Below are 12,140 nucleotides of genomic sequence, written 5' to 3'. Positions count from 1 at the left end.
GACGTCATCACATTTTCCCGCCAGTGGGGAATCACGTGATGAACGGCGTGACATCATCACGTTTTAACCGCGCTGTTAAAGTAACCACGCCCTGTACAGTTAAACAGCATAAATAAAGATACAGATTCGGTCAGTAGCTAACATGTTGTTAAAGGAATTATATACAAACGATCTGAGTCCTTTGGTGGCTCTGCCACACACGTATCATTTTCATGTTATTTTAATGCTTGTGCCTTTGTTGGTACAAGCACTCACCTGCACCCCCTTCCCCAAAAAGTAGTCCTGAAGTCCCCAGGCAAACCAAAGGGGGTGGAGACCTGGCATAACAGGTCTAGGCCCCTTTTTGCTCTGCTCTACACTCAGGAAATTAGCGGTCCCTGGTGCAAACCAGAGGAATTCCAGCCCTAATAGCTTCCTCTGGGGGATCACTGGCTCTAGTCCATGTTAAATATCTCGCAGCACTGCTCTAGCTACAAGTTAATATAAAAAGATAAAATATAAGAATTTCTTATGAATTGAAACAGGATGGATCGTTGATCTGTCACACCTACCTTTATAAAGAATACTGAGAGGTAGAGAAACCTGATGCCCAGTGCTGCTTGTTGGAATTTCTGGCTCAAATCCGTCGGGTAAGTTTTTCAAAAGAGTGTCCGCATGTCTGGTTGAACCCAACCATAGGTAAATATCCACTTTTGCTTGTACGGTCCATCCCATGACACGCTTCCCTGGCAGCTTAAAGGATGCACATATAAAAAACTTACATTGCAAATGATGCCAGAGTGACAGCCATTTTAATTCATTTTAATCAAAAGCGATCACAACATATTGTGAGTTATATCTAATCAGAGAACTAAATACCCTCAGGGTTGAGTGGGGGAAGTAGGTACATTGATCCATTAAAATGCTTGGGGCTTGTGTTTGAATTCAGCCCCAGACTAATGTTATGGAATTCTCTTTTTTTCTGCTGGCTTGTAGGATCTTAAATGAAATGATTTTCGGCACTTCTAGTGCAGTTCTTAGTGGGCATGAGCCTTGAGTGCAATGTTACCCATAATTTGAAACTCAGATAGACCATAAGAAAAGTCACTGGGAATTATTTTTTCTTATAGTATAGAGGAAGAGGTGCAGCGGATTGGTGCCAATGGTGTAGTCGGATGTGGGTACATGCCTGCAATTGCCCCCACAAAGCAAGTTCCCCACAATGGGTTAGTAGAAATCGGCAACTCTGTTCCCCAAAAGGCTGTGGATGCTAGACCAACTGAAACCTTAAAGGCTGAGAGCAACAGATGTTTGTTAGGTAAGAGTATCAAGGAAGAGGAACAGGATTAGGCCATTCAGCCCCTCGAGCCTGTTCCACCATTCAGTTGAATCATGGTTGATCTGCACCCCAGCTCCATTTAACCACCTTTGCCCCATATCAACAGCAGCAGCAATATAAATGCAAGTTGTTGTTGTTGTTGTTGATATGGAGCAAAGGTGGGTAAATGGAGCTGGGGTGCGGATTAACCATGATCCAATTGAATGGTCGAACAGGCTCGAGGGGCTGAATGGCCTAATCCTGTTCCTATGTTCCCAAGTCCTGCTTGGACTGCCACAGAATTTTCTGGGTGGAGGTCAGACACCTTCCAACAGTTAGGGACAAAAGGTTAGCATGCAAGCCTGGCAGCTTGCTCCTATGCGCTTCCAAGTGAAATGGCCAGTCACAAAATGGCATTGTCAGAATGCCGGTGACTTAGAAACAGGATGCCCACCTACCTACCCTGTGGAGCAGAAACCATGCACAGCACAACGGGACATAAATGGAATAAATTGAACCACGCCTTTTTCTTTTTAGAATCAATACAAGGTTTGAGATGTTTCTATAGCAAAAAAAATGTGATGAAATATTCCATTCATCACTGCCTGTGACTGTGGTCGGTTTCAGTGTCATTTCCCTTCCCCCAGTCCTCATTGTATTGTTTATTGGAATGTGCTGGAATGTGCTGTGTGTAGGGCTCCGCCCATACCTGGCCCCTTTTGTAAGCTAGCTCAGTCTGGCCTCAGTCTCCAGAAGGAAGATACCCCTCTCTCTTACGTGTTACTTTCTAAGTTAATAAAAGCCTTGTTTTGTTTCGCTAACATCGAGTCTCGGAATTATTGAGGCACATCAATTTTATTAACTTATTTTTCAACACTATGGATCAACTCCTGAAACCCGAACGTTTGGATTTGGATCAACATGCTCCGGACGCATCAGCACACTTCGGACACTGGTTTGAGTGTATGGAATTCTTCCTGGACAATTCCGCAGCCGTCAAAGACGCTACGGACGCTGCGAGGATGAGACTCGGAATTCTGCGGAATTGGGTAAGCCACCGGGTTTACCCCCTCATCCAAGACGCCGATACGTACCTGGCCGCCTGCGACATCTTAAAGGCGCATTACCAGCAGCCTACGAATGAGGTGTATGCTAGGCATCTGCTCGCTACTCGCGCACAGCGACCTGGGGAATCGGTGGAGGAGTTCCTAAGCACCCTGAAAATGCTTGGCAAAGACTGCAAGTGCCGAGATGTAAAAGCCGCAGTGTACACTGACGAACTTGTTCGCGATGCCTTTATCACAGGCCTCAGCTCCACTTACATCCGGCAAAGACTGCTGGAAAAAACGGGGTTGGACCTGAAACAGGCTGCGGACACCGCGCGATCCCTGGATGTGGCCCAGAGAAACTCGGACGCCTACTCTTCGGCCCGCGCCGCCCACGCCGCCACGTGTGCACCAAGGGCGCCGCCATCTTGGAAGGCATCTTCCCCGCCCGGCAGCCCGACACCGGCGGGGCCCCGCTCTCCCCCCAGAACTCCTACGACAGCCGCGACGCGTCAGGGATCCAACTGCTACTTCTGCGGGCAGCCAAAACACACCAGAAACCTGTGCCCGGCGAAAGGCACCACCTGCTTTAAGTGCGGTAAGAAGGGGCACTTCGGGAAGGTGTGCAGAGGGAACCCCGCCGGAAAACCAACCGCCGGAAAACCCGCCACCGCCACGTGTGCGCCGTGGGAGCGGCCATCTTGGACGCCATCTTGCCCGACCTCGTGGGGTCCGCCATCTTACGAGCAGACAGCGTGGACGCCATCTTGTATCGATCAGGGCCCTACAGTGGCATCGGTCACAGTGGACCAGACAAGGCCGCACCCGCTATCCAAATCAATGGTGGACATCGAGGTAAACGGGTGCCGGGTTAAATGTTTAATTGACAGTGGAAGCACGGAGAGTTTTATCCACCCTGAACTGGCACAACAACTCTCCCTAAAGGTGGTCCCTACTCAGGGTACCATCTCTATGGCTGATAAAACCCAGACATCGACCATTCTGGGTTACTGCACGGTACAATTGGGCGTTAACGGGACTGTATACGATAAGTTTAAAGTACTAATCATGAAGAACCTATGTGCGAGCGTGATCTTGGGCCTGGATTTCCAGTGCAACCACCAAAGCATCACGCTCAAGTACGGTGGGTCCCAGCCGCCCCTCACAGTGTGCGGTCTGGCTACCCTGAAGGTAAAGCCGCCTTCGCTATTCGCGAACCTTACCCCTAACTGCCGGCCAATAGCGACCAAAAGCAGGAGGTACAGCTGGGAGGACAGGCGGTTTATCGCGACCGAGGTAGGCAGGCTCCTGAAAGAGCGCATTATTGAACGCAGCAACAGCCCGTGGCGCGCCCAAGTGGTAGTGGTAAGGGGTAGTGAGAAGAAACGGATGGTGATCGACTATAGTCAAACGATCAACAGGTACACCCAACTAGACGCCTACCCGCTACCCCGCATATCAGAAATGGTGAACCAAATCGCCCAATACCGGGTGTTCTCCACCATCGACCTCAAGTCAGCGTACCACCAGCTCCCTATCAGACCAGAGGACCGCCCGTACACCGCCTTCGAGGCGAACGGACGCCTCTACCAATTCCTCAGAGTCCCCTTTGGGGTGACGAATGGGGTCTCGGTCTTTCAGAGGGAGATGGACCGCATGGTCGATGACCACCACTTGCAGGCAACCTTCCCCTACCTCGACAACGTCACCATCTGCGGCCACAATCAGCAGGATCACGACTCGAACCTCGAGAGGTTCCTGGAAACCGCACAAAAACTCAACCTCACCTACAACGAGGACAAGTGCGTTTTCAACACCACGCGCCTCTGCATACTAGGCAGCGTGGTGGAGAATGGGGAAATCGGACCAGACCCCGACCGATTGCGCCCCCTACGGGAGCTGCCCCTGCCCAACACTCCCAAAGCCCTGAAAAGGTGCCTGGGGTTATTTTCTTATTATTCCCAATGGGTCCCCAACTACTCCGACAAAGCCCGCCCCCTCTTGAAAGCATCCTCTTTTCCGCTCTCTGCTGAGGCCCACGCCGCCTTCAAAAGCATTAAGCAGGATATTGAGCGGGCCACGCTACAGGCAGTGGACGAGAACACTCCATTTCAAGTGGAAAGTGATGCGTCTGACTTCGCCTTGGCGGCCACCCTCAACCAGGCGGGGCGGCCCGTAGCTTTCTTCTCGAGGACCCTCCAAGGGCCCGAGATCAGACACTCCTCCATGGAAAAGGAGGCCCAAGCCATCGGGGAGGCAGTGCGCCACTGGCGCCACTACCTAGCCGGCAAACGCTTCACCCTACTTACCGACCAGCGGTCGGTAGCGTTTATGTTCAATAATAAACAGAGGGGGAAGATTAAAAATGATAAGATTCTTAGGTGGCGGATCGAGCTCTCCACCTTCGAGTACGACATCATTTACCGGCCAGGGGCCCTTAACGAATCCCCTGACGCCCTCTCACGAGGGATGTGTGCCAGCGCCACCGGGGATCGGCTACAGACCCTCCACAACGACCTCTGCCACCCAGGGGTCACGCGGCTGTTCCACTTCATAAAGTCCCGTAACTTACCCTACTCGATTGAGGAAGTTCGGTCTCTGACCAGGAACTGCCGCACTTGCGCTGAGTGCAAGCCTCGGTTCTACCGCCCAGATAGAGCCCACTTAATCAAAGCTACACGGCCCTTTGAGCGGCTCAGCTTAGATTTCAAGGGCCCCCTCCCGTCCGTCGACCGCAATGTTTACTTCCTGAACATTGTGGACGAATACTCCCGGTTCCCATTCGCCTTCCCCTGCCCAGACATGACCAGCACCACGGTCATTAAATGCCTCAACAGCCTGTTCTGCCTGTTTGGTATGCCGAGCTACATCCATACGGATAGGGGGGCGTCCTTCATGAGTGAAGAGCTACGCCAGTACATGCTGTCCAAGGGGATCGCCACGAGCCGTACCACCAGCTACAACCCCCGGGGTAACGGCCAAGTGGAGCGAGAGAATGGGACAGTATGGAAAGCAGTCACTCTAGCTCTAAGGACCAAGGGCCTCCCTATCTCCCGCTGGCAGGAAGCCCTCTCGGATGTGCTCCATTCGATATGGTCGCTATTGTGTACGGCCACTAATGCCACGCCTCATGAACGAATGTTTGTCTTTCCCCGGAAATCCACCTCAGGCGTATCCATGCCGTCATGGCTCTCCACCCCAGGTCCGGTACTCGTGCCAAGGCATGTGAGGGGCCACAAGACGGACCCTCTCGTGGAGCCAGAACACCTACTCCACGCCAACCCCCAATACGCATATGTCCGGCACGCCAACGGAAGGGAGGACACCGTGTCCATAAAAGACGTCGCCCCAGCCGGCATCGACAACAACCACGGCAATAGCAGCAACAACGATCACAGCAACTCTTACCCACCCACTACTCTTTCATCACCCCCGGAAGAACATCGACCAACGGCACCCCCACCAACTACCCCTTCAACAACCCTGGCGGCACCCCCGGCAGAGACCCAGGAGGCTACCGGGGACACCCAGCCGACACCCGCGGCACCACAACAGCCACGTCGGTCGCAGAGGACTATCAAACCCCCGAACAGACTAAATCTATAGAAGGGGTGAATGTGATGAAATATTCCATTCATCACTGCCTGTGACTGTGGTCGGTTTCAGTGTCATTTCCCTTCCCCCAGTCCTCATTGTATTGTTTATTGGAATGTGCTGGAATGTGCTGTGTGTAGGGCTCCGCCCATACCTGGCCCCTTTTGTAAGCTAGCTCAGTCTGGCCTCAGTCTCCAGAAGGAAGATACCCCTCTCTCTTACATGTTACTTTCTAAGTTAATAAAAGCCTTGTTTTGTTCGCTAACATTGAGTCTCGGAATTATTGAGGCACATCAAAAATGTTTTACTTTAAGAAATAGTGACTTAATCTTCCCACAATCCTTTCCTTTCTCGTCCTCTTTCTCAGAATACAGGATGTCTTTAGCTGGAATCCGTACATACGCAATTCTCTTGTTGCTGCTGAGCATCCAAATGAACACATCTGGAATAGTATGTTGCGGCTGAAATATAAAAATAATGTAAATCAATAGTGTGATTTTTAAACTTCTCTGCTTTGCATTTAGTCATGTTCTGTTATGCTGCAAACTTATTTTAACAAACAGAAACATCACAATTTGTGGTTGTGTCCTTTGATATATTTTTAGCTTCAAGTGTTGTTTTTCATTGCCTTTGGGCTATACACCTTGGAGTCTGGGTGAAAGGCTGTATGGGTTGCTATGGCTACTTCGATGGCCTTCACCAACACCAGTATGTTGTCGGCAATTAGGGAGTGCTTAAGTCGATCTACAAACCAGGATAATTCCTTGATTAATGATGCAACTCAACACAGCACAGTTCCATGTCTGATGATCTAAGATTTGTAACTCACTGATGAGAGGCAGTCCTGGATCTCCTAGGGCATAGCATAATAATAAGTTGCACCACTGGTCCAATCAACAATGTGATATTTTGATTTTGATTCAAAAATGTATCATAATTTATTGATAATCAGATCATCACAATTACAAATATCTTATCTTTCCTGGAAAATTTGGAAATTGGGCAAATGAGATGCAATTAGCCTCAGCAGAATTCATCAATTAAAAATGTTTTTATATATTTATTCCAAAGTGAAAGAAGAAGGAACTTGTATTTATTTAGTGTTATAAATCATGAACGGTATTGATAGAGTAAATAGGGGGAAACTGTTTCCAGTGGCAGAAGGGTTGGTAACCAGAGGACAGAGATTTAAGTTAATTGGGAAAAGAACCAGAGGTGACATGAGGGGAAAACATTTACGCAGCGAGTTGCTGTGATTTTGAATGCGTTGCCTGAAACGGCGATGGAAGCAGGTTCAATAATAACTTCCAAAAGGGAATTGAATAAATACCTGAAGGGGGTAATTGGCAGGGCTATGGGGAAAGAGCAGGGGAGTGGGACTAATTGGATAGCTCCTTCAAAGAGGCACGATGGTCCAAATGGCCTCCTTCTGTGCTGTATCATTCTATGATTCTACTGAGTCCTCAGGATATCCCAAAGCACATCATAGCCATTACATTTTATTTTTAAGTGTAACCATTGTTTTGGAGGTAAAACTGGCAACCAATTAGTGCACAGCAAGGTCTGATTACAACAAATGACATGATTGACCAGTGTGGTAAACCACTTTTATCGTTCACTATCGTTACACTATGGTTATCACTGTTTATATCGTTACACTATGGTTATCACTGTTTACACTGTTGTATCACTACACAAGGTCACCTCTTGTCACGCTGTTATACCTGGGCTGACCACAGCTGACTCTGCCCATGACTCCGCCTGCTTGCCCAGGTATAAAGGTGGTCGACTGGCTGGTATTCCTCCTTGTTGGACCCGATCACCCACGAGGGTGGGCTCTGTTATTTAGCCAATAAAAACCTATAGTTACTATCTTAACTCGTCGCTTTTCATTGGATGAGTTGATAGGTATATCAATTTTATTGGCTAAATTTTGAAATGAGTGGATCGGAGCAGCCAAACGACCAGCCAAACGGCCAGCTACAACAGCCACAGCAGCCGGCCTGGCTGCGAGCCCTCCGACCGCCGTACCTGGATCTAAACCCACAGGCAGCGAACTCAGCCCTCGACTTCAAACACTGGCTGAGCTGTTTCGAATCCTACCTGGGAGAATCCGGCGTGCCTCCGGGATCCAAACTAAGAGTTCTGACCGCCCAAGTGAGCCCTAAAGTATTTGCAATCATCCAGGACCTTACTACATACGAGGACGCCCTCAACCTGCTGAAAGAGCAGTACCGGAGCCCGGTAAACTCTATGTATGCCAGACATCTCCTAAGATCCCGCTCGCAACAGCCAGGAGAGTCTGTAGATGAATTTTTACGGGCGCTACAAACACTCGGCAGGGACTGTGATTTTAAAGCTGTAACGGCTGCAGAAAATACTGAAGGGAATATCCGCGATGCCTTCGTGAAAGGCCTTCGGTCCGACTACTCACGGCAAAGACTGCTCGAATCAAAGGACCTCGACCTGAATACAACTGCAGCCCTCGCTCGCTCTCTGGAAGTGGCCCATCGGGACCTCGAGACGTATTCCAGGTACTGTGCTGCGCGACCCTGGGACTCCGGCCCGACCCCGGCCGCAATACCCCTCGCACCGCCGCCTCTGGGACCTACCTCAGCGTCGGCGTCCCAGAACCGATCGGGACCGCCACCCCCGGTACCGGCTGCAACATCGGAGCCCCGCGATCGGGCCGCCGGCTGCTTCTTCTGTGGCCAGGCGAAACACCCGAGGACGCGCTGCCCTGCAAGAAACGCGACTTGCTCCGATTGCCACAAGAAAGGCCACTTCGCTAAGGCCTGCAGGGGGAGAGCCACAGACACCAGCAGTGCCTCATGCGAGTTGTGGGGGCGGCCATCTTTCATCAAGGCCACAGATGCCAGTATCCCCTCGTGTGAGTCGTGGGGGGCGGCCATCTTTGATCAAGGCCACCGAGACCAGCAGTGCCTCATGTGAGTTGTGGGGGCGGCCATCTTCTCCGCCATTTTATTCAACCTCGTGGGCGCCGCCATTTTGTCCACCACACTCGACCGCCACCTTGCCTCCAGACCCGACCACCGCCTCACCCGCAGACTACAGCAGCTCGCTCAGCCATACACTAGCCTCCGTCACACTGGACCAAGCTCGCCCACATCACCTGTCCAAGTCCATGATGGACATCAAAGTAAACGGCCACGCCACGACCTGCCTGTTCGACAGCGGAAGCACGGAGAGTTTCATCCATCCAGACACGGTGAGCCACTACTCCCTCACTGTCCGGCCAACGCGCAACCGGATCTCGATGGCGTCGAGGTCCCATTCTACAGACATCGGCGGCTACTGTGTTGTGACCCTGTCGGTTAGGGGCACGGAGTATAAAAATTTTAAACTCCTCGTCCTGCCCCAGCTCTGCGCTGCCGTCCTACTAGGGCTGGACTTCCAATCCCACCTTCAAAGTGTCAATTTGGCATACGGTGGACCCCTCCCCCCACTCACAGTCGACAACCAGCAGCCTTTAAACCGCCCACCGCATACCACCTGCGGCCTATCCACCCTCAAGGTCCCGCCCCCTTCCCTGTTCGCTAACCTCACCCGCGGCTGTAAACCCGTCGCCACCAAGAGCAGGCGGTACAGCGCCGGGGACAGAGCTTTTATTAGCTCTGAGGTGCAGCGTCTCCTGAAGGAGGGCATCATCGAGAGGAGCAACAGCCCCTGGCGTGCCCAGGTCGTAGTCGTTAAGACCGGCAATAAAAACCGCCTGGTCATCGACTACAGCCAAACCATAAACCGGTACACCCAGCTGGACGCATACCCCCTTCCCCGCATATCTGATATGGTCAATCAGATTGCACAGTACCGGGTATTCTCCACCATCGACCTTAAGTCGGCCTATCACCAACTCCCTATCCGCCCTGAGGACCGCCAGTATACCGCCTTCGAGGCGAATGGCCGCCTCTACCACTTCCTTAGGGTTCCCTTCGGCGTCACCAACGGGGTTTCGGTCTTCCAAAGGGAGATGGACCGGATGGTTGACCAGAACGGGCTGCAGGCCACGTTCCCTTATCTAGATAACGTCACCATCTGCGGCCGCGACCGGCAGGACCACGATGTTAATCTGGAGAAATTCCTCCGTACGGCCGAACGGCTGAACCTCACTTACAATAAGGAGAAATGTGTGTTTAACACCTCGCGTCTCGCCATCCTCGGCTGCGTAGTAGAGAACGGGGTCATCGGCCCCGACCCCGAAAGAATGCGCCCCCTCATGGAGCTACCCCTCCCCCACTGTCCAAAGGCGCTGAAGAGAACCCTGGGGCTCTTCGCCTACTATGCCCAATGGGTGCCGAATTATGCGGACAAAGCCAGACCCCTCATGAAGTCCACCTCCTTCCCCCTGACGGCAGAAGCGTGCGCAGCCTTCTCCCTCATAAAGGGAGACATTGCTAAGGCCGCAATGCACGCGGTGGATGAGTCTATCCCTTTCCAAGTGGAGAGCGATGCATCCGACTTCGCCCTAGCAGCAACCCTTAACCAGGCGGGGAGACCTGTGGCCTTCTTCTCAAGGACCCTACAGGGCCCTGAGATCCGACACTCGTCGGTCGAGAAGGAGGCCCAGGCGATCGTGGAGGCAGTACGATGCTGGAGGCATTACCTGGCAGGCAAACGATTTACCCTCCTCACCGACCAGCGTTCAGTCGCTTTTATGTTTAATAACAAGCTGAGGGGCAAAATCAAGAACGACAAGATCTTGAGGTGGAGAATCGAGCTCTCCACCTATGATTATGATATCTTGTACCGACCTGGTAAACTGAACGAACCCCCAGATGCTCTATCACGAAGTACATGCGCCAACGCGCAAATTGATAGACTGCAGACCCTCCACAACGACCTCTGCCACCCCGGGGTCACCAGACTTTACCACTTCATTAAGACCCGCAACCTGCCCTACTCCATCGAGGAGGTCAGGACCATGACCAGGAACTGCCAAACCTGTGCCGAATGCAAACCGCATTTCTTTAGGCCGGACAGAGCAAGCCTGATCAAGGCCACCCGCCCCTTCGAGCGCTTGAGCATCGATTTTAAGGGGCCCCTCCCGTCCTCTGACCGTAATGTGTACTTCCTCAACATCATTGATGAGTACTCCCGTTTCCCCTTTGCCTTCCCCTGCCCAGACATGACCAGTACCACGGTCATCAAATGCCTGAACGACCTCTTCGCCTTGTTTGGGTTCCCGAACTATATACATAGCGACCGGGGCTCATCCTTCATGAGCGAGGAACTTCGCCAGTTCCTACTAGCGAGAGGCATTGCTGCAAGCAGGACCACCAGCTACAACCCCCGAGGGAACGGCCAGGTGGAAAGAGAGAACGCGACTGTCTGGAAGGCCGTTCTCTTAGCCTTAAAGTCTAAGGGCCTGCCAACCTCTCGCTGGCAGGAAGTCCTCCCGGCAGCGCTGCATTCCATCCGGTCACTGCTTTGCACGGCCATTAACGCCACCCCCCATGAGCGAATGTTTGTTTTCCCCAGGAAGTCGACTACTGGAACCTCGCTACCAACATGGCTGACTTCTCCGGGGCCCGTCTTGCTGCGAAAGCACGTGAGGGCCCATAAAACGGACCCCCTGGTCGAGAGGGTGGACCTCCTGCACGCCAACCCCCAGTACGCCTATGTGGCATACCCAGACGGGCGGGAGGACACAGTCTCCTTACGAGACCTTGCACCCTCGGGCACCCCTGAGACACCACCGTTACCCCCCACCACCCCCCCAAATCCACCCCAGGTAGACGGCATGCCGGAACCCCACGAGCCTTCGCCGACCACGCAGACACCAGCATTAACATCGGATACTGCATCACCGCCGCCGCTGCTGCGCCGATCAGAGAGACTTACGAGGCCTCCGGACAGACTGACATACCCGAACTGGTAGCACACTTCACCCTGCCGGACTCAAATCTAAACAAGGGGTGAATGTGGTAAACCACTTTTATCGTTCACTATCGTTACACTATGGTTATCACTGTTTATATCGTTACACTATGGTTATCACTGTTTACAATACAATACAAATCGCTTTATTGGCATGATAAGGTACATCTTATGTTGCCAAAGCATCAAAATACATTTATGGTTGAACACATAAACGCGGTTCCATTCATACAGTGTATAAACAGGTATTTTTACACTGTTGTATCACTACACAAGGTCACCTCTTGTCATGCTGTTATACCTGG

The 12,140-nt window shown here is 51.9% G+C and overlaps 1 protein-coding gene across 1 annotated transcript in view; it reads right to left on the bottom strand.

The window, feature by feature from the left end:
* LOC147082100 (fer-1-like protein 6) overlaps positions 1 to 12,140 on the bottom strand; it is a 199,852-nt gene that overhangs the window by 141,581 nt on the left and 46,131 nt on the right. The window contains exons 9-10 of the mRNA XM_085980446.1: positions 6,246 to 6,398; positions 552 to 732 (exon numbers count right to left, since the gene is read on the bottom strand). Coding sequence (XP_085836572.1) covers positions 552 to 732; positions 6,246 to 6,398 — 334 coding nt within the window. The remainder of the gene's footprint in view (positions 1 to 551; positions 733 to 6,245; positions 6,399 to 12,140) is intronic.

This window comes from Somniosus microcephalus, unplaced genomic scaffold (assembly GCF_052327205.1).
Source record: "Somniosus microcephalus isolate GS21.2 unplaced genomic scaffold, FLI_Smic_1.0 scaffold175, whole genome shotgun sequence".
NCBI lineage: Eukaryota > Metazoa > Chordata > Chondrichthyes > Squaliformes > Somniosidae > Somniosus > Somniosus microcephalus.
This window is presented reverse-complemented; position numbering and strand designations above follow the sequence as displayed.